General features: G+C 44.4%; 1 protein-coding gene across 2 annotated transcripts in view; it reads right to left on the reverse strand.

Moving 5' to 3' along the window:
• NEGR1 (neuronal growth regulator 1) overlaps nucleotides 1–24024 on the reverse strand; it is a 561497-nt gene that overhangs the window by 265194 nt on the left and 272279 nt on the right. For both annotated transcript variants that reach the window (XM_066597782.1, XM_066597781.1), the window contains exon 3: nucleotides 2535–2660. In XM_066597782.1, the coding sequence (XP_066453879.1) occupies nucleotides 2535–2660 (126 nt within the window). The remainder of the gene's footprint in view (nucleotides 1–2534; nucleotides 2661–24024) is intronic.

Raw genomic sequence — 24024 nt, forward strand, 5'->3', positions numbered from 1 at the left:
CAGGGGCGTAACTATAGGGGATGCACCTGGGCCCAGGACCTTTAGGGGGCCCATAAGGCCTATCTTCTCTATATAGCAAGCCTAGTAGTATGAATTAAGCATTTTACATTGGGGCTCCGAATCTTAAAGTTACGCCTCTGGTATGAATACAGATGGAGGAAGAAGGGCCGAGCTGAACTTTTGCACCTGGGCCCCTGAGCCTTTAGTTACGCTGACAGTGAAATGTCATAAATTTATACAGCTCCCAGGAAGTGTTGGTATACAGTCCCCCCCCCCCCTCCTTCCATTGAATATGGAGTAACATGGAAGCTGTCACGGTCCCAAGGGCTCACAGTTTATGACATGGGGTTCTACCACAGGGTTGACTTATTTCCACTCCCACCATTCTGCACTCTTTACAAAGTAGATCATAAGTCACATCCTGACACAGTCCTGCATGCCTTAAGAATTACTTGCTGCCACCAATGACTGATTAACTGCAAGGCCGGTCAGTCTACTGGATTCTGCCCACTAGCTGTATATAGACCCCTCCGACTGTCCAGCACACAAATGACCACATTTATTGGGGTCTATAGGTTGTTTATAGAGCTACAAGGATATGGTATATTCGTACGATCCCCGGGAATTACTGGCAGTTCTTGGTTTGTGCCCCTATAGTCTTAAAGGCTCCCCCAGCCACACCTCTGACCTCTGACCTGTGACATCAGGGAGGAGCCAGCGGAATGTATCACAAAACTCCAAGATACAAATACATTTTCCTATTTCGTCCGTATTTCCTCAGGAGGCCCTCCAAGAGTGGAACTCTGTCCCCCAGATTTTATAACATGATTGTATTTACTCATGGACACCAAACACAATGTAGAAGGGGTTATTAGTCCAGCAGATACACAATGCAGTCTCTTCCCGAGATTACACAACAATGGAAGTGAATGCATTAGATTCAGCGTCGCCTTCCTATGCTGGCGATATAGTTATCTTTTGCTCATATCACATGGATAAACTGTAATTCTTAGTTATTACATTCCCCTTTGTTCTAGCAGGAGCGGATCAGAGATGCAAAGTCTAGCTAATGCAGATAGGACATGGGCATGCTGATTGGAGCATCTTGGCTGGAACAAAAGGGAGGATGAAGGGTCAAAGATCCCATTAAGGTGTGAGTAGGAATGCAATGAATATTCACGAGTCTGGCTTGGAAAAGACTGGAGGTGCTAATTTAATAATGTCCTATTTCTAGGACAGACAGGATGTGCGAGCCTAGGTATGTCCTATTCTATAACAGAAGATGCATACAGAGCCCTATCTGCGGGCACAGTGTGTCTATCCTGCCTTATGCCCCGTTTACACGCAACAATTATCTTCAGCAAATCATTCAACAAACAGTTGTTCAGTTTAATCGCGGGCCAACGACTGAATGATGAGCGAGAATGGTGAGGATCTCACTCGTAGTTGAGTGTCAGCGGGCATAAGAACCAGCGTCAGTTGGGCACTCACCGTACCATTCAAACACTGCTTGTTTAGTGTTCACATAGGAATGTAAAACACTGAATGATAAGTGCCCAACGACTGCATGATTCTCAATAAAGATTATGTACTCTACACCGGCTGCCCGAGCGTGAACGAGCTGCTGATGACGTCATCAGCTTGTGCCGTCGGTAAACCGAGAATTATGACATTGTCAACCTGTATAAAAGGGCCATTACGTAGGCCCGTAGCAGTACAATAGAACTGCCATTAACTCACTAAAGGCCCATTTAGACTGGCAAATGATTCCCGATAGTTGTCCTCGCACATACTACGATGCTGCTGCACGGGAGCAAGTATTGCTGGCTCACAGCGGGGCGGCCGGAGGAGATTTCTCTCCTCACGCTCCTCCGCCCCTCTCCATTGACTTAGCTGAATGGCCGCTATGTTAAGTCAATGGAGAGGGGCGAGGGAGCGTGATGAGTGAAATCTCCTGCAGCCTCCCGCCCCCCTGCTGGTCGCTCAGTGAGCGAGCCAGCGCTACTAGCTCCTCTGTAACAGCACAGGAGCGAGGACAGACAGGGACGAGTGTCGGGTATCATTTGCCCGACATTCGTCCGGTCTAAATGGACTTTACCCTTTAATGATATTGAGATGTCTCTGCTAACCCTGTCTGGGTCTATACAGCAAAGATAACAAGTGAACTACACAGAATAAAAAAAGTCAGCCTGTTGTGGATAATAATAGACATTTCTGGACATTTCTGGAAATCTATGACCAGCACAAGTGCAATACTCAAAGCTAAAGACCCTTCATTCTAGCCCATAGACCCCAAGGACACAGGTGGGGACCAGCTACTGAATGCCTTACCTTCCTAGATGGGGTTCGTTCCCCGACACTCTAACATGTAGGAACTCTCATATATTATCATTGCATTACATGATCACGCATGTACATCTCATAGAACTAGACGGGCCCCATATTGGAAACATTTTCTAAGGTTTTGGTCAACTCCAAGCCAAACCGGTCAAGAAATTCTGCAAATGGGAGCCGACTGTGAACTGAACACCCACCTGATGGAGAGATATGTTTCCATAATATTGAAGGCTCCGGTTTTCCGCTGGCCAAACATGTAAGTGATACGTTCGTCCCTTCATTGACAACCATGTTGGGGGAGATGTCGTAGATCTTCGGAGAAACTGAAAACATGAAAAGTCAATGTTCAGAGGTGTAATTATTGAGTAGTCATTATTCTATAGGTAAAAGAAGAACAAAAAATTCAGTTTTATCATTTTTAACTTTTTCTTTCACAATTTTTTTTTTGCCTGAAAATAAAAAAAACGGGTTTCTGAGTGTGGAGAATGATGAAATGTTCTCCTCCTCTCTAATGTTCTCTTATATTGTTTGGTTATTGATTTCTTTCGTATTCTGTTGAGTTTTACCAAGTGCAATAATGGCTTTGATCTTTTCTTTAGCCCACACAATTGCTGTCTGTACAGTTTTTCTCATTACTGGGGTTTCTCCACTTTGGACTATCCCTACTTATTAGAAGGCTGCTTTGAAAATAAGCTGGTTGAAAATGGTCCCCTTGTTTTAACCCTCAGTAATCAGCTGTAATCTGTAGTGGCTATCTGTGTAGTGCAGGACAGGACAGGTCCTCCGGTGGGGGAGACACTCTTTGTAACCACTCTCTACTCTGGCCAAAAGATTAGGATCCTAAACAAGGGACCTGCCCGCCGCCCCCTCTATGAACTCAGATGTCCCAGTAGGGTATAAGAAAATGAGTTTTCTGAAATGGAACAGCCTTTTAACCTTTTCCAATCCACTGTCTGACCTCTGAAGACATTATGATTTAAGGCTGTACAGTTCCGATGTTGGAAGACATCGTCGGGGTTCTCTTACTGTATATTGCCAGCCTCTCTGCTGTTGGAGCATATCCAACGTGTCACCTCATGCAGTACTGGCTTTAGCCAGCAGATAGTGCCGTTGTATAATGGCAGAAAAAGAGTAAGCCCCCTAGGAAAGCCAGGATACAAATTGGATCGGAAAGGGTTAAAGGGAATGTATCACCTCACCTCGGAGCAGTACCATAAACAAAGTTATGTGCTTTCCAGGGAGGTGACGGGGAGCCGGAGCATGTATTTTTTATACTCAGCTGCTCCCCAGTTCCCACGAAGTCTACATGCAGTCTGTAAATTCCCCACTGCTACCTATATTTTTTTATGACCAGAAGACTTTTTGGTTATTTTTTTTTCTTTAATTTTCAATGTTACAATCTATATTTAAAAAAAAAAATTCTAAAGCTCTCCAATTTTCATACCAACCACAAAGCCTAATAGTCCGACACTTCCTGTTCTGTAGAGAAAACTTTCCAGTAGTCATCCCATTACAATGAAAGATGACACCTATATATAGATAATACAGGATCTACTATTTACACTAGGTGATGTCACAGCTCACCTCTTCCCCTTCCCTGCACAGGTCACACAGCATGCCCACAGCACTCCCCCATAAATGTCATTGACTGTTTTGTCTATGGCCCTCTGGCTGCTGTAAAGCATATTTCTAAATGCTATTAACAGCAGCTCAAGCAAGATGGCTGTCCCCATAGTAATGTGCAGAAAAAAAAGTACATTCAGAAAAATGGAAAATGTTTCGTTATCAGGTTTTAATGCGTAAAAATATCAAGGTGATAGATTCTCTTTTTTTTATTACATAATTTCTAAACCCTATTTGCTCCATTTTATGCAAAAACTTTTTTTATACAAGCTCCAAAAATTGAAAAATAACTTTGATATTTCCATTAAACACGTTTCAGCACACGAGCACAAATTAATTCATTGAAACTAAGAAAATAATGTCACATCCAATATTATTAACATTAGTTGCTAAAATAAATACTCACAAAATGCAAAATACCCGCAGCAGCAGCCCTGGAGTGAAAACCAACTAAGGGTATTCAAAGCAATAACATGAAAGCAAATAAAAGTGTGCCCGAAGCAACTATCTAGAAACTTCCGAAGCCCTCGGTGCTTGAAACCTCAAATCGGAACATTATTTTTTCAAAGACCAAAATGAAATGCTGAGATAAACCCCTAAAAATCACATTTATTTAGTGTCTCGCGTATAAAACATAACATTTGCACAATTTGGATTTACAGGCTAAACTTTTATTTATAGCACTGCGTACAAAGAGCGTTGCTATACTAAGCCATGGGAAACTTTTTGCCACCCAATTCCCCCTCCTCCTACCCCCCCAGAAAATCTAAAATATTACAACCATAATGGCAGACAACACCTGTATTGTAAAGCCGGAGGCAGATAACACGGGATCATGGGCATAGCAACATGGCAGGAGCTGCTATAGTGTTTAATGATTAAGGGAAGCCTTTCGGAGAATAAGATGCAGTTAGTAATGAATATTAGATGCCGAAACGGAGATGTGGAAAATTTGACTTGGTCTCATATTCGGTTATACTATATAGTATTCGGCAAAGAGCGTAACATTGACAAGAATCTTTATTTAAAGCTGAATTTTTAAAAAAGCACAGCAACAGACCCCCAAGTTCCTTTAGCCTCCTACGCGTTTCAAGCCTGCATATCTTACTTATGGCATATCGGCTAAGGGAGAATGCTAGCCATTTAAAATAGAAAGCCCTAATCATGTACTTTTCAAAGATTCAGTTAGGCTAGTTTGCCAAATTTGGGCAAAAAGTTAGTTTCAGTCTGAATAGTTTGAGAGGACAGCAAGACAATGATGCGGCATCCATAAAATCCCAGTTTTATTGAGGCATATTAAAATCCCAACAGGAAGGATATACATTGGCGTGACAAACCGACGTGTTTCAAGCTGTCACAGCAGCTCTTAGTCATAGCAGTCATTTTATAGATGCTGAATCTTTTTCTTGCTGTCTTCTGTAATTGATACCCATCAAGTCCGAGCATCTTGCTGGTGAGATGGTTCATTGTCCCTGTATGGGTCTGAATTAGTTCAAACCAGACCCTCACTAATACCCATAAAACTGGTGTACAACGCTGTGCAAGAACACTAAAAGCCCTGTATAACGCTCTTAGGCCATCTAGGAATGTTAACAAAAGAAAAAGAAGGAAGAAAGACGAAGAAGAGAAAACAGAAGAAAGAAGAAGGAATAAAGAAGACAAAGGCGGCAAAACAAAAAAAGAGAAGAATAAAGAAAAAGTAAGAAGGAAAAAAGAAGAGGAAGAAGAAAGGAGAAAAAGAAAAGGAAAAAAAATAAAGAAAGAAAAGGAAAGGCTAAGAAAGAAGGAGAAATAAAAAAAAAGATAGAAAAAAAAAAGATAATGAAAAAATGAGGAAAATGAAAGAAGAAATAAAAAGGGAGAAGAAACAAAAAAGAAGAAGAAGAAAAATGAAAGAAGAAGGTAAAAAGAAGAAGAAAGGAGAAAGGAAAAAGGGGGGAAGAAGAAGGAAAAAGAGGGGGGAAGAAGACAAAAAAGGAAAAACAAAGAAAGAAGAAGGAAAAAAGTAAGAAGAAAAAAAAATACAAAGAAAAAAGATGAAAGAAAAAGAAAGGTCAAGAAAGAAGGAGAAATAACGAGAAAGGAGAAAGAAAGAAGTAGGAATGAAGAGGACAGGCAGCAAAACAAAAAAGAAGAATAAAGAAAAAGTAAGAAGAAAGAAAGAGGAGGAAGAAGGGAGAAAAAGAAAAGGGAATAAAAAACAAAGAAAGAAGAAGAAAGGCTAGGAAAGAAGGAGAAATAAAGAGAAAACACAGAAAGATCAAATAAGAAGAAAAAAGAAAGATATTGGAAAAAGAAGAAAGATGAAAGAAGAAATAAAAAAGATGGATGAAGAAAGAAAAATGAAGGAAAGAGAATTTAGTGGGTTTGGCCGAGATGAACCCTGTGAGGTTTGGGTTTGCATCAGACTGAACCTTTAGCAAAGGTGTAGCTCACCACTAACCACAATGGATTCCAAATAGGACACACCTCCAAAATGTTAACCCTTGTGTGTCATCATGAAATGAAGAAATGACTATGTCAATGCAAATAAAGGAGATCATTCCTGAAATCTAACCCACTGGGGTATCATTTAGGACACAGAATCCAACAGGCCTCCTGCACATACAACAAGTTAGCCCCCTGCACATACTGCCGATTGTCTCCTCTTTTAGGTTTAGCCTTGTATTGTCAGACTGCGTATTCACAAAATGGCGCGCGACTCCTGCAGAATTAGTTTTTTTTTTTCAGTGCATTCCAAATGCTTACTAATGTGAGTCTTTAGTTCCCCTGAGGTCCAATATATGTTAAATCACCAGCGAGTCCCATGATGCAGTAAATGACAAGGTCCGAGTCGTGGCTCATGGAAGAAGTAATTTTTGCTTCCTTGTTATCATTTTATCTCTGATTATCTGTAAAAGGACAAACCTGACAGCGAGTCTTGGCACATTAGAAAAGAACCTTTTTGTGAAAGTCATGCGTTTCTCGATGGAGCGCTAGAAATGTCACTGGGAGATTTTCCCAGCGTGAAGTCTATCTTGGCTCCAACATGGCGCCCATGACTTGATTATGTTTGAGTTTCTCATCTGGGTGAAGATATTCTTAAAAATTATTGCTGTATGCAGTAGAAAATACCAACTCAGGCGGGGTGCAGGCGCCCCGTGTGTGTGAGGTGCACCCGAGGGACTGGCATCAGACAGCACCCTGGCACCCGTCCATGAGCTTTCTGATTTACAGACTTGCATCGGCATGTCCTATGTCTCATCTGTGATACGGACAACAGGAACAGAACATGCGATGAGTCCGTACATGCACAGCTTCAGTTCGCGTGAAAATCTTCAAACTCGTCATAGCCCCACAGACTATAATGGGGCCAGGTGCAGCCCACGAATTAACATGGACAGCTCACGGCCCCAAATATGCAAGTGTGGCGGAGGCCTTAGTTGATTTATTGGTGAAAGAGGATGTGGTGTTATTGCAAAGTAGAGTCCAAAGGTCTATTTTTGGTAAGATTGGAGACTCTTAAGGGACCTTTCTAACAAGTCAAAATCCACAGTTAGACCTGGCTCATCCTACAGTGTAATTCTGTACTGCGTGAGAGGTCCCTAGTAAGGCTAGATTCGCACTATTGTCTTTTGTTTCCATCTAGCCGCTCCGCCGTGGGAGCAAACACACAGAAAGAAAATGCTTCCGTTTTTAGTGCCCATAGACATGCACTGAAGTTGAAGACCTTCCGTTTCTATCCACTTGACATTTTTTCACCCCATTCCATTTTTAAAACTGAAGCAAAAGCTCGGACTGCAGCAGTTCTGTTTCCATTAAACCCTTTCCAATCCACTGTCTGACGTCCGAAGACATTATGATTTAAGGCTGTACAGTTCCGATGTTGGAAGACGTCCGTCAGGGTTCTCTTACTGTATATTGCCAGCCTCTCTGCTGTCGGAGCCTATCCAACGTGTTACCTCATGCAGTACTGGCTTTAGCCAGCATATAGCGCTGTTGTATAATGGCAGAAAAAGAGTAAGCCCCCTAGGAAAACCAGGATAGAAATTGGATTGGAAAGGGTTAACAAAAACGGAACCAAAACGCATTGCATCGTTGAGGTTTTTTTAACGTTACTATCAATTGAAAACGGAAGCGAATGGAGCGCCATCCAAATGCTTCCTTTTTTCATTTCTATTTTCTTTCTGTTTAGATGCTTCCACGGCCGACAAATGGAGGGAAACAAAAACGCCATTGTGAACTGACCGTTACATCTGCGGTTTATACGTCTTGTTAGTCGATCTGACGTGGAGCCTTAATATAAATACTATAAAATGTGGAATCAGACCTGTACCCCCCCCATCTGTGGGCGGAGCTCTCCGGTTACCCCTGCAGTGCATCATCCATTAGCTGCAGTTTTATACCTGCAGGTGACATCATTCAGCTTGTTCTGTACTATGATTTCATGGTGACATTTCTTGCTTACATTATTTCTGTCCTAGCATAGTATGGCATTCATCCTCTACTGTGACATCACTACTTCTATAATTGCTCTGTTGTAACACCACTGAGTAGGTTATCCCCGTCCTGTGACATTAATGGGTCACGAAGGGTATTGTTTCTCCTTAGGGAGAGCACCCAGAAGGTGTGAGGAGACTTATAAGGCCATCCATGCTCCTCCGGGAAAAATGCAAAATGGGAAGATAGGAGAATACATCTGCAGCGCCACCTATTGGAAGGCAGCATTCCTACAGAAAATGGCAAAATAGAGGAGTTTAAGAGGGGACTAGATGCCTTTTTAGAACGCTACGATATTACTGCATATAGACATTAAATAACCAGCGGGATTGTTGATCCGGGTCTTGGAGTCAGATAGGAACTTTCAAATGTTGATCCAGGGATTATTCTGACCACTATTATGGAGTCGGGAAGGAATTTTTTTACTCCCCAAAATGGGCTAAATTGGCTTCTGCCTCAAGGGGTTTTATGTCTTCCTCTGGATCAACAAGGTGGAGAGGGGTGGAAACAGGCTGAACTAGATGGACATTGTCTCCATTTGGCGTAGCATACTATGTTATGATGTTACAAATCAATGTTAGACTTTTTGAACAGGCCTTATAACAATGACTGGGAATTGTGAGCCAAAGGCATGAATGGCCTTAATAGCCTCCACAAACAGTTTCTTGGTGCTCTCCTTTATCAGAAATGGTATCCGTCTTGACCCACATCTATAGGCTCCTCACTAGCCCAGCCAGAAACCTAATGCACAATGTCTGTGTATGGTTATTCTGGCTTTGGCTCATAATTCTCAGTCATTGTTATGAGACTTCTTTAAAAAGTCTGACATTGACTTGCAGGATTGCTGCCTTCCAATAGGTGGCGCTGCGAAGGTTTTTTCCGTCTTTCCAGTGTCATTACTGTGCACATTACCCCCCTGCTGAAACATCAATGTGTGCATTATCCCACTATAGCCACATCACTACGTGATCCATGTACTGCCACATAACTGTGCAGAGTATTCCACATATGTGACATATCAGTGAGCATTCTCCCTATACTGTAACAATACTGGGAGCCAGTGGTGTAACTATAGGGATGCGGGTACACCCGGGCCCAGGAGCCTTGGGGGGCCCATAAGGCCTTTCTTCTCCATATAGGGAGCCCAGTACTATGAAAAAAGCACTATAGTTGGGGGCCCTGTTACAGGATTTGCATTGGGGCCCAGGAGCCAAGTTACGCCTCTGTGTTAAGGGGTTAAGAGAAGTTGGAGGGCCCCAGGATAAACTTTTGCACCCAGGCCCATGAGCCTTTAGCTACGCCCCTGCTGGGAGCATGACCCCTGCACTGTGACATAACTATGTGCATTCTCCCTATACTGTATCGTTGATAAGTAAATGATTAGAATTATTCATATAATTTATTGTGGAAACTGAACTCTGGAATGGAGGTTCTAGTACCCTGCTGTACCGCCTCTAGCTTGGATACAAGATGTGATACGGGCAGGCATGGAGGCTCTAGTACCCTGTTGTACCGCCTCTAGCTTGGATACAAGATGTGATACGGGCAGGCATGGAGGCTCTAGTACCCTGTTGTACCACCTCTAGCTTGGATACAAGATGTGATACAGGCAGGCATGGAGGCTCTAGTACCCTGCTGTACCACCTCTAGCTTGGATACAAGATGTGAAACAGGCAGGCATAGAGGCTCTAGTACCCTGTTGTACCGCCTCTAGCTTGGATACAAGATGTGATACGGGCGGCATGGAGGTTCTAGTACCCTGTAGTACTGCCTCTAGCTTGGATACAAGATGTGGTACGAGGAGGCATGGAGGCTCTAGTAACCTGTTGTACTACCTCTAGCTTGGATACAAGATGTGATACAGCAGGCATGGAGGCTCTAGTACCCTGTTGTACTGCCTCTAGCTTGGATACAAGATGTGATACGGGCAGGCATGGAGGCTCTAGTACCCTGTTGGGCTGCCTCTAGCTTGGATACAAGATGTGATACGGGCGGCATGGAGGTTCTAGTACCCTGTTGTACTGCCTCTAGCTTGGATACAAAATTTGATACAGGTGGGCATGGAGGCTCTAGTACCCTGTTGTACTACCTCTAGCTTGGATACAAGATGTGATACAGGCGGGCATGGAAGCTCTAGTACCCTGTTGTACCACCTCTAGCTTATATATAAGATGTGATACGGGGACCATGGAGGCTCTAGTGCCCTGCTGTACCACCTCTAGCTTGGATATACGATGTGATACGGGCAGGCATGGAGGCTCTAGTACCCTGTTCTACCGCCCTAGCTTGGATGCAAGACGTGATACAGACGGGCATGGAGGCTCTAGTACCCTGTTGTATCACCCCTAGCTTTGATACAAGATGTGATACGGGTGGGCATGGAGGCTCTAGTACCCTGTTAGCCCACCTCTAGCTTGTATATAAGATGTGATACGGTTCGGCATGCAGACATAGAAGCTCCATATGGTATCTTGCGAAATATTACTCCACATTTTCTGCAGCCTCTAGACCGTGCAAACTTGTAGGCTGTTGAAGTTGGGTTTCCGGATGGTCCCATATATGTTCTATTGGTGATAAATCTAGCAAGCGGGCAGCCACGGAAGTGTGACAATGTTATGGGGGCATTTCTGTGACATCCTTGTGTGTGCGGCCGGGCATTATCCTGTTGCCTCTTGGAGGCCGCCATGAGGGGAACACAGGTGGCTGCAGGATGTCCTAAACATATCGCTGAGCTGTCATTGTCCCTCACGATGACCGACTGTCATATTTGATGGCCCCACCAGACCATCACAGCAGCAGGGGGCAGTGTGCCGCACCACAGCAAAGGCAGGATTGAGGCGCTCAGTCTGAGATCTCCATACAAGAACACGGCTATTGTCTGTACCCAAACTAAACTGGGATTAGTCTCTGAAGACAACCTGGTTCCACTCCATAGTAGTCCGGTTTCGTTCTTCATAGCATCACTGCAAAAGAAGTCCACAGTGGGTATCAAAGCCCGTACACATAAGGGGCACTATGAAACCAAATGTCCTTCAGCAAAGGGCCTGTAACGATGGTGCCACCTGTCTCTGGGTGGTGGACAATGAAACCTTTGGAGCTGCTGGTGCTTGTCAGACACTCTACTGGTGGTCTATTCTGTACCTGGGTTGACTTGTGATTTGTGCATTCACTGGTCCAAACACCCCCTACCAGTCTGGTCAGAACGGTCCAGGTGACAGCAATTTGTCAATGACCATCCAGCTTCTCACATCCCAATAATGCGCCCCTCTCAGACCCTAGTAACTGGGTGAAATCTCTTCTCTGCGTCGTAGAGGCGTCTAGTGGCCAACAAGCTCTATACAAGTGGAAGAAGAGGTCACTACACACACGGAACCTCCGAGAGCCTCTTATAGGCCAAGGGGGGAACCACTTTTATGGCCTCCGGTGACAAGACAGTCCATCTAATCACCACAACTCTCATCATTACAGATCTGCTGAGATGGAACTGCAGGACGGATTTTGGAGCAAAACGAGAATGTTACCATACAGTGCGGCACGGGGTCCCGCGGTCGGCGCGCGTCGCTCCGGCGTCGGCTCCAGCAGCCTGGAGCCCTGTGTCGAGGTCATCCCAGCAGCTTGGATTGGCCAGTGGGCGGCGGCGTGGGCATGCCCGCCCGTAGGGTGCCGCCCGCACTCCTCTGTGCTTCTTATACAGCAGTGGGTGGAGTTGCCTCCTCCCACTCTCCGCCCCTGGGCGGAACCTTGTGGTTAAAAGACTGGCAGTGAACTGAGCTCACTGCCAGTTATTGGTTCTGCATGCACCTAGCCAGTCTGTCTGCGTGTCTCCTCAGCCAGTCCCTAGTTGCCGGTCAGCTCCCTCTGGTTCCCTATTACTCTGTCTGTTTTTGTTGGTTCTGTTTGCCTCTAATCTAGTCTGGCCCAGTCAGCACTAGTTGCTATCCAGCACCCTGCAAGTTTGCCTGTGAAGTTCCATCTCCAGCCTTGCAAGTTTTGTTGGTCTGATTCATCTGCCTCCTCTGTCGGCACTCTGTTCCCCCCATTAGGTAGTTTCCTTCTTGTCAGCCGCCAGGTCCCTAGCCAGGGCAGGGACCGCCGTCCAGTTGTCCGCCTGGGGTTAGCCAGGGCCGAGGCAAGTAGGCAGGGACAGTGGGGGTGCGGGAAGATCAGGGCACCCCACTTGGCGCTTGGGGGGCAGAGTGCCGTAACATAATAACTGGCCATTAAAATATTGTTTTTCTTTTCATGGCGGCGATCAGCGCCCTTGCAAACCAGCTGCAAGACCTGGTGCCGGTGATCCGGGATTTGTCAGCTCGCATGGTGGCCCAGGAGCAGTGGGCGTTGTCGCAGGGGCAGAACGCCTTTACCTGTCCCGAACCCAAGTGCCCTCTTCCTGAGGTGTTCTCTGGGGAGAGGAACAAGTTTTTTGTTTTTCAACAGGCGTGTCGCCTGTTTTTTCGGATGCGTCCCCATTCTTCTGGCTCGGAGGTCCAGAGGGTCGGGCTTATAATGTCCCTGCTGCGGGGCTCTGCCCAGACCTGGGCCTTTTCCATTCCCGAGGGTTCCCCCTCCCTACAGTCGGTGGACTCCTTTTTTCAGGAACTCGGGGGTATCTTCGATGAACCGGACCGAGTGGGGTTGGCGGTTTCGCGGTTGCTGGCGCTGCACCAGGGGTCGCTTTGTGTGGAGGATTATTGCTCCAATTTCAGACGCTATGCGGGCGATACTGCATGGAACGATAGCGCCCTGAAAGACGTTTTTATGCAAGGTCTCTCGGACGCGGTCAAAGAACTGTTGATCTCCCATCCCGTTCCCGGGTCCTTAAAGGAGGCTATGGAGTTAGCAGTGAAGGCAGATAGGAGGCTCAGGGCTGGGAAGCAAGATAGACCGACCCATAGAGTCAGGGAGGTCATTTGTCCTGTTCCCTCCCCGTCCGTACCAGTCTCTGTTCCCGAACCTATGGAACTGGACCCGCTGGACCCCAAGGAGCGACGCCGGATTCGGTTATTACATCATCTCTTTCTCTACTGCGGGAAAGCTGGACATCGGGTGATAACTTGCCCCGGGAGGCCTCAGCGTCCACAGTCTGAATCGGCAGAAAGACTTCCAGTCCTAGGCGATTGCAGGGAGGGTCGCCTAGGACCTCAGGTACGTCCTAGACTTCTGATACCCTGCCAGGTTAGATTCCGGAGCTTCTCCCGCCTAGGGCAGGCGTTTATTGATTCCGGAGCAGCTGCTAACCTGATAAGCATGCGTCTCGTTGAGCCCCTGAGGGCTGAATTTGTGGCGCTGAAGACGCCAATTCGTTTTGCTAGCATTGATGCTACTCCTCTTGCTTCGGGCTTGGTACGATGGAGGACCCCAGTGTTACAACTCACGGTGGGGGGTCGCCATTCGGAAGGTCTATCATTCCTGGTGATGGAGAAAATGTCGGTAGACATGGTACTAGGGATGCCGTGGCTGGCGTTGCACAACCCCCAATTCGATTGGGCCACTGGGGAGCTAACCCAGTGGGGGCCGTCCTGCCATAGCCATTGCGCTCCCCCTCCTCCCTGCTCAGTCGATACCGCACTCAGTCCCCGAGGTATCACTTACCCTCACACCCCGTCCGCCCGTCCTGCTGCTGATGTCGCCGCCGGTGCGCTGCAGGGGGGACGGAAGAAAGGGGTGGGGTCTCGTATGCAGTTGCATTGTGAGGAGAGTCGGTCGGTATTTGAGCCGTACAGGGTGGGACAGAGGGGGTACCGGTCCTCTGGAAATCGCAAAAGGAGGGGTCGCACGGGGTGCCATAAGTCTTTGTCGAAACCTGTTGTCTCTTCGGTGATGCCCACCTCCGGTCCCCCGCCGCCCACCCTGGTCTGTGATGAAGTTGAACACAAGGCCCAGGAGGTCCTGAATTCTTGCCGGGGTCCAGGAACCGTACAATATTTGGGGGCCCGGAAGAGTTTTTTGGAGTATGATAGCTCAGATGACAGTGATTTTAAAGTTAGAGATGCCTCAGATTTTGAAGGCAGCGTCATTGGTAGCGAGGATGGGTCAAAAGACAGTGGCGAATGGTTGGACATTGACTCGGAAGACGACCTGAAACATGACGATATGTCAACGGTTGGCCCTGAAGGAAATGGGGCAGCCACAGACTACCGAAGTCATGGACTTGAGGATCAGTCCATGGTGTCCGCTCAGGAGGGTCACATTCTCGGGTTGGTACAGCGTTTTCACAGCCGTTGCCTGGATAAGCCTGGTCGAGTTTCCGGGGGCCCGGAGGTCCCCCGTAAGAGGGGGGGTAATGTTACCATACAGTGCGGCACGGGGTCCCGCGGTCGGCGCGCGTTGCTCCGGCGTCGGCTCCAGCAGCCTGGAGCCCTGTGTCGAGGTCATCCCAGCAGCTTGGATTGGCCAGTGGGCGGCGGCGTGGGCATGCCCGCCCGTAGGGTGCCGCCCGCACTCCTCTGTGCTTCTTATACAGCAGTGGGTGGAGTTGCCTCCTCCCACTCTCCGCCCCTGGGCGGAACCTTGTGGTTAAAAGACTGGCAGTGAACTGAGCTCACTGCCAGTTATTGGTTCTGCATGCACCTAGCCAGTCTGTCTGCGTGTCTCCTCAGCCAGTCCCTAGTTGCCGGTCAGCTCCCTCTGGTTCCCTATTACTCTGTCTGTTTTTGTTGGTTCTGTTTGCCTCTAATCTAGTCTGGCCCAGTCAGCACTAGTTGCTATCGAGCACCCTGCAAGTTTGCCTGTGAAGTTCCATCTCCAGCCTTGTAAGTTTTGTTGGTCTGATTCATCTGCCTCCTCTGTCGGCACTCTGTTCCCCCCATTAGGTAGTTTCCTTCTTGTCAGCCGCCAGGTCCCTAGCCAGGGCAGGGACCGCCGTCCAGTTGTCCGCCTGGGGTTAGCCAGGGCCGAGGCAAGTAGGCAGGGACAGTGGGGGTGCGGGAAGATCAGGGCACCCCACTTGGCGCTTGGGGGGCAGAGTGCCGTAACAGAGAACTCCTTCTAGGGACGGGAATTTTGTTTACAAAGTGTGTATGTTCTCACCTTCTATATATATATCACCAGGTTTTTCACACCGTTTAGCTATGGAGAAGCTTTTGTGGCACCATGATTATCGAAGGAAGAAAGATGAATTTCACACCAAGTAAACAAACGGCATCCAGTAATATTTTACATTAGAGGATTTAAAGCACATTCAGCCCTACCAGGCAATCAGTCCCCAGCTGGGAAATGCAGAGACATCTCAGTTGTACATGATTAGGTCTCTCACTGTTTGATTGAAATGCATAACTCAAAACGTCCCTCTCCACCGCCGGTTATATATAAGGGGCTTGTTCTGAAGATAGCCTTGTGGTTGCCCCTAACACACTCATTGTTTCTGTAAATCACAGATTTGTTTGTTCTTTGTCCTCATAGCTTGTGTTCTAAACAAGAGTAAATGTGGTGCAATGCCAGGAGCAGCGAATCTGAGGTCTACCCAGCAAATCAAGGCACTCCGTAGATGGTGCGAGCTGGAATAAACAGCCAAGGAAAAAACATAGAAACAATCCTACACCAAGGTTTAAAGAGGGTTTCCAGAGAAATATCATTGATCGTGAGGATAGGTCATCAATAGATGATCACCTCGGGTCCACTGCTTGCGACGCTGGCTGATAAGCTGAAGGGACATCCGATGTGAGCACCGCAATACACAGGGTCGGAGCAGAGGCTGCTGCTCCAACCTCTGTGTAGTGGCCAGGATTTGCAACTGCAGGTGTAGCTCCCATTATGCATACATAGCAGTATAATGGTAGCTTCACACGAGCATGTTTTTGTGCGTACATAGGTGCGCACCCATGTACATGCAAAAACTTGCGTCAATGCAGGTCCGTGCATTGTTTTCAATGGAGCTGTGGCTGCTGCCGGCGGCTCTATTAAAATAATAGTCTGCTGGCACCCCTGCATTCTGTTTCAGGGAAGGGCTTTACATATAAGCCTTTCCCTGAAAAAAGAGAAATTTTAGTGTAAAAAAAAAAATACTTACCTCTCCTCAGCTGCCGTGACCCCTGTGGGGATGAAGAACACATCTGCCACATGCGGCAGATGTTTCTTTCATCCCCGCTAGTTAAAAGAATTCCCTGCTGCTACATCTGCCACATCTGTGACAGAGGCAGTAGAGGAATTCTTCAATTTTCTACCACAGGTGTCACACATGTCAGCTGCAGTAGAGGATTTTGCTGGCGGCAATTGATTTCAGGGAAGGGCTTTAAATATAAACCCTTCCCTAAAAATCAAGTAAAAGTGGTTTAAAAAATAAAAAAATAGATACTCACCTTGCTTCATTCTCCCCGAATGAATGACGGGCGAGAGCTGCCTGTGATTGGCTGAGCTCCTCAGCCAATCACATTTAGCTCTTACAGGCGGGGATTTTAAATCCCCACCTGCTGATAGACCAGCACCACAGAGCAGGGTAGAGCAGGAGAAGACGGCAGCTGAAGCAAGGTGAGTATCTATTTTTTATTTTTTTGTTTTTTAAACCACTTTTACTTGATTTTCAGGGAAGGGCTTATATTTAAAACCTTTCCTTAAAAAAGAATGCAGGGGGCCGGCAGACCATTGTTTTCAATGGAACCACTGGCAGCAGCCGCTGCTCCACTGAAGATAATGTGTGCATTCCCTATGGTGTACGCATGTCCTATCTTTGCAGGCACACGCCTGTAAAGCACGGACATGTACACACACCATAGGGAATGCAATGTTGCAAACAGAAAAGTGTTTTTGTGCGTGCGTATGCATAGGGGCAGTATTATAGTAGTTATATTCTTGTACATAGGGGGCAGTATTATAGTAGTTATATTCTTGTACATAGGGGGCAGTATTATAGTAGTTATATTCTTGTACATAGGGAGCGGTATTATAGTAGTTATATTCTTGTACATAGGGGGCAGTATTATAGTAGTTATATTCTTGTACATAGGGGCAGTATTATAGTAGTTATATTCTTGTACATAGGGGACAGTATTATACTAGTTATATTCTTGTACATAGGGGGCAGTCTTATAGTAGTTATATTCTTCTACATAGGGGCAGTATTGTAGTAGTTATATTCTTGTACATAGGGGACAGTATTATATAGTTATATTCTTGTACATAGGGGGCACTATTATACTAGCTATATACTTGTACATAGGGGCAGTATTATAGTAGTTATATTCTTGTACATAGGAGCAGTATTATAGTAGTTATATTCTTGTACATAGGGGGCAGTATTATAGTAGTTATATTCTTGTACATAGGAGCAGTATTATAGTAGTTATATTCTTGTACATAGGGGGCAGTATTATAGTAGTTATATTCTTGTACATAGAGGGCAGTATTATAGTAGTTATATGCTTGTACATAGGGGGCAGTATTATAGTAGTTATATTCTTGTACATAGGGGCAGTATTATAGTAGTTATATTCTGGTACATAGTGGGCAGTTTTATAGTAGTTATATTCTTGTACATAGGGGACAGTATTATAGTATTTATATTCTTGTACATAGGGGGCAGTATTGTAGTAGTTATATTCTAGTATATAGGGGGAAGTATTATAGTAGTTATATTCTTGTACATAGGAACAGTATTATACTAGTTATATTCTTGTACATAGGAGCAGTATTATAGTAGTTATATTCTTGTACTTAGGGGGCCGTATTACAGTAGCTACATATTCTTGTACATAGGGGGCAGTATTATAGTAGTAATATTCTTGTACATAGGGAGCGGTATTATAGTAGTTATATTCTTTAACATAGGGGGCAGTATTATAGTAGTTATATTCTTGTACATAGGGGGCAGTATTATACTAGTTATATTCTTGTACATAGGGGGGCAGTATTATACTAGTTATATTCTTGTACATAGGGGCAGTATTATAGTAGTTATATTCTTGTACATAGGAGCAGTATTATAGTAGTTATATTCTTGCACATAGGGAGCAGTATTATAGTAGTTATATTCTTGTACATAGGGGGCAGTATTATAGTAGTTATATTCTTGTACATAGGGGGGCAGTATTATAGTAGTTATATTCTTGTACATAGGGGGGCAGTATTATAGTAGTTATATTCTTGTACATAGGGGGGCAGTATTATAGTAGTTATATTCTTGTACATAGGAGCAGTATTATAGTAGTTATATTCTTGTACATAGGGGGCAGTATTATAGTAGTTATATTCTTGTACATAGGAGGCAGTATTATAGTAGTTATATTCTTGTACATAGGGAGCAGTATTATAGTAGTTATATTCTTGTACATAGGGAGCAGTATTATAGTAGTTATATTCTTATACATAGGGGCAGTATTATAGTAGTTATATTATTGTACATAGGGGGGCAGTATTATAGTAGTTATATTCTTGTACATAGGGGCAGTATTATAGTAGTTATATTCTTGTACATAGGGGCAGTATTATAGTAGTTATATTCTTGTACATAGGGGCAGTATTATAGTAGTTATATTCTTGTACATAGGGGCAGTATTATAGTAGTTATATTCTTGTACATAGGGGGCAGTATTATAGTAGTTATATTCTTGTACATAGGGGCAGTATTATAGTAGTTATATTCTTGTACATAGGGGCAGTATTATAGTAGTTATATTCTTGTACATAGGAGGCAGTATTATAGTAGTTATATTCTTGTACATAGGGGGTAGTATTATCGTAGTTATATTCTTGTACATAGGAGGCAGTATTATAGTAGTTATATTCTTGTACATAGGGGGCAGTATTATAGTAGTTATATTCTTGTACATAGGGGGCAGTATTATAGTAGTTATAATATTGTATTTAGAGGGGAGTATAATAGTAGTCACATAGGTTTATGTTAATTATTATATCCAAAGCGGACCATATTTTAACAACTATATCATTTATAATAATATATTTGATATATTTTTCTGTCACCATCCAACATTTTATAATAACCAACTGCCCTGCATTTGTCGGGTCCTGCTCTATTTAAAAACTGACAACTAAGTCAAAGGGAAAATCCTTCTTTCGTGACAACCTGCTTTTATTCAAGAGCTCCTCTGCTGGTTAGGAGGACGTATTACATGGCTCCCCTTTTATTTAATCAGGTTCTGAGCGAATTCTGATTTTTCCTGTGACTTTCAGCAGTAACTGACAGAGGGGAACCCAACCAGACCAACCATTATCTTTATGCAATAATAAGGCATATAGACAAAGCTCCTGGTGGGACAATCAGTTTAATTTCCAACCCATAGCAGTAATATCTGAATTATATGTATTTGCTTCCTGTAAATGCTCTATGTGCCAAATATCAATATGACAAAACTAATGAAACTTGCTCATCCAGCAGAATATGGTGATTAGACTGCAATGGTCTTTATTGCTCAGATCATATCAAATTAAATTAAAAAAATACATTCTATAAGAAGTGATGAAATCTAATGATGTCCTAAAAATAAATGTTCATGAAACAGCAGTTTAGGATAACTGGACTGAACAGAGCTCTTAGCAGATGTTCCAGGCCAGAAGTTCCATGTGAACCTCTTTTCTAACTTGAATTTGATTCTGGGGGGTTATGTTCTACAGGAAATAGCCCCACAAGGGTGTAGGCATTTTTGTAGACCACGCAATGCTCCCTGGGAAACAGCTATGCAAATGAGTGAAGGAATAATTCTCCACAGCTCCACCTATTGATTGCGTACCTATCTTCCAATAGGTGGCGCTGTGGGGGATTATTCCATCAGTCATTCGCTATGACTTGAATATTATATGTCTGCAGGATGGGGCATATGGCCCAAAATAAACACAGATAATACACTTCTGTCTCTGTAGAAATGAAGACATTCAAGGGGTTTTTGAGTTTCATTATTTTTGCTACATGCAGTTTTATATACCTAATTTCCATAGTAAAAAATCACTTTTAATTTAAAGAAATTTCCTGCATAAAGTCATAATGTTCTCAAGATAGATCATTCGTAGTATATTGACAGGGGTCCGCTGACTAGCGATAAACTGTTTCCTGAGCAGTTAGTTGTCTTTGTGTAAGGGGCACAGTGACCCAGGTTGGTATTGCAGGCTGAGTCCCATTCACTTCAATAGGATTTAGCCTGCAGTACCAAGCAGGGCCATCGTGTAATGTATGGAGGTGTTGGCTTCCTGCAGTAAAACAGCCCCATACACAGAGACACTGGCTGGGATAACTGATCCCTGGGAACTCTGGGTGGTGGACCCCCACCGATCTGCTACTGATAGGTCATCAATAGCTAGAAGTGGGACACCCCTTTAACTGTATAGTGATATTAATAATAGGCTGGCATATACTGTAGCACTTTTATGCATTCACTGTATGGCACTATTATGTAATTATAGTAAGGCGATATTATGCGGGCACTGAATGACATAGTTATTGACCACTACTTTATATTATTATAGGGTAGTATTATTGTGTATTTCTATTAGCCTTTCATCCTTTTTCCAGCCTACCAGTGACACCATTAGGGCATTGAATGTAAAAATGTAGAATTGTCACCCCCCCCCCCCCCCATCAATGGTAGCAACTATCAAGTAAAGGAGTACACATACGTTATGTTGATAAAACTATTGGCACACCCACCAAACTGTGCTGTCAAGTGAAGGATATGTAATGTGGGGTGATTCTGCTGGGAAGGACTAGGTCCATTGCCCATAATGAAGTCCACCCTCAACACCAATAAGTTCAGAAACATTCCAAACAATGTGGCATTACCTACCCTGTGGGAATACTTTGGTACAGCTCTGTGTCTCTATCCGCCAAAGGCGGCCAAACATTGGATGGAAAGATATGAATAGAATTGAATTTTATCACCTTCTATGTCCCAATACTTTTGTCAAAATAGTGTAACTGGGTTTACATGGGATGTACTGTCAAGGTTCCCTAGCTCCATATGAATGTTCATTGTGCAGTGCCCATAATTCATTTATTTATAGTAGCCCCCCCCCCCCCTCCTCCTAATAATGGTCCTTAGAGCTAAATGTGACAACTTCCTGCTCCGTGTGTACCATGGACAAAATAAATGAATCTTGTTATTTGTATAGTTCTAACTTATTCCGCAGCGCTTTCAGGTAATTTTATTTATTACCCCCACCAAGCAGGAAACTCATTTTACCAACCTCAGAAAGATGAAAGGCTGAGTCAACCTTAAGTGGGCTACCTGAACCCTCAGGGATTGAACTCACAACCTTCAGGTCACAAGCAAGAGCTTAGGACTGCATTTCTGCTGCGCCACACAAGGACCATGGACGTCCATGGCCATTGCTGTCTACTATCCATGGTACACTTCCTCTTTGTGAACTATACATTTCCTACCTAAATTGAAATGCATACATGGAAAAAAACACAGAAAAGCACAAAAACATAGTCTAGCAGTTGACTTTAACTTGAGGAGGGAAGTCAGGGACTCATTGACTTCTTCCTTTGCCCAAATGCCGTTCAAGTAAAATGTGCACTCATTTTTGCTTTCTTCCAGACATTTTACAGCAATGAGAAGGAGATGTCTGTGTTGCGAAGTAATTTGAGACCTGGAACCTACGGAACAGGGTGAAGGCAAACTCATGGATGGGGAAGGAGAGCGTCCAGTAAGCCAGGCTAGAGCTGGGGAGAGAAGGAGAGTCAGATAGCCAGTCCACTTACATACTACTAGTCTGGACTGGCTGAGGACTAGCTAAAGTTGCCCTTTTCTTTGCACACCGAGCAGTAGGGAAGTTCTGGGCTGTGAAGCAATTGGACACTGGTTAGACTAAGGAGGAGAATGAATGGAATGGGGGCTCAGGGATGGGGGCAGAGGGGCATGCAGTGAGACAGGCTGAAGTTGGGGAGAGAAGAAGAGTCAAATAGCCAGTCCACTTACATAATACTAGTCTGGTCTGGCTGAGGACTAGCTAAAGTTGCCCCTTTCTTTGCACACCGAGCAGTAGGGAAGTTCTGGGCTGTGAAGCAATTGGACACTGGTTAGACTAAGGAGGAGAATGAATGGAATGGGGGCTCAGGGATGGGGGCAGAGGGGCATCCAGTGAGACGGGCTGAAGTTGGGGAGAGACGTAGATACAGATAGTCTGCCCAATGACATACCACTGGTTTGGGCTGCTGGAGGGTTAGCTAAAGTTTCCTTTCTTCTTGTGCACCAGGGAGTAGGGAAAGTACGTATTGTGAAGTAATTTGGTACTGGCAAACTAAGGAACTAGATCAGAGCAAGCTCAAGCATGGGGAAGGAGAACATCTAGTGAGCCAGACTGGAGTTCAGGAGAGGAGAGCTAGATAGTCTGCTGAATAACATATTACTGGTCTGGGCTGGCTGAGGACTAGTTAAAGTTTCCCCTCATCTTGCATACTGTCGAGTAGGAATGTCTGTACTGCAAAATAATTGGGAAGACTAGTGTGCAGAATGAAAGCAAACCCGAGGATGGGGATGGAGAGCAGCCAATGAGTCAAACAAGAGTTGAAAAACGAAGACGAGCTAGACAATAAACCCAGTTGCATAGTATTTATCTGGGTTCGTTGAAGACTGGAAAAAGTTGCACAATGAAGTGCAAGAATTTTTTTTCTATTGGAACCTCCATCGAGAAAATCTTGTATGCAGCCCTATATTAACTTAAAGGAATAGACCAATAGAGTCTACAGGTGAGACGTTGTCTCAAAGACCATCAAGCTGGAAGAACATCTTCCCAACATGGCTAGATTTCCAAAAACCATGTCAACAATAATGCAAGTTTTTGGTTTTTGCCAACTTCCAGCTTTTTTGAATGATGCATCTTCCATTACGTCTTAAGGGGGGATGATATATTTTCACTATGACATATCTACATAAGGCAAATTAATATTTTAGCTTCGGTGGTCCCTCGCAAACTGCATTACATTGAGGTATAGATTTTTTTTTTTAGATGAGCCAGAGACAGAACAAAAGACATATTGCAAGGTAGCTGAAATGATGAAAGAGAGAAAAGGCTGCGATAGACATGGAAATGCCTGGGGCATTTATCTTAGAAACAAGTTATCACATTCAAGATGTCAAAATTGACTAAATCTACACAAGCCGAGCAGTGTATTATTTATAAGATGAAAAGCAGAACTAGGGCTGTTGACATTATTTCAAGATCAGTCCTATCTATATCAGAAAATAACATGTCCGTGGAGGAAAGGTAATGAGATGAAAGAGACGTAATTACATGTGAAAAATTAGCAAGAAAATTCTAAATTACAGTATGTCTTTTATGAGATGGCTCCGAGCAATACGCTGGTTTTGGTTAAATTTAGATGTAATTTCCAGGACGGACTGTTCTGTACAGACACATCAAAACGCATTCCACCTCATGAGAGCATACCCTCCAGCAATTCTGGCTTTATTAGGGCTGTCTAGATTGTGGACCCTACGAGACCTGCGCCGTATTTACAGGAGTGGATTAGTTTAGAAGAATGTAGACGTAAAAGGGTCATTATAGGCAACATCCCGCTAACTCTTCAGTATGAAGTGGGAGAAAAGGTGGTATATAATGCAAAAGTAGAGGTCATGAGTGTAATCGATAGTATCATCCATACTTCTTCCGACAACCAGAAGGTGTCAGCAGTCAGGA

Source organism: Eleutherodactylus coqui, chromosome 3 (assembly GCF_035609145.1).
Source record: "Eleutherodactylus coqui strain aEleCoq1 chromosome 3, aEleCoq1.hap1, whole genome shotgun sequence".
In the NCBI taxonomy this organism is placed as follows: Eukaryota; Metazoa; Chordata; class Amphibia; order Anura; family Eleutherodactylidae; genus Eleutherodactylus; species Eleutherodactylus coqui.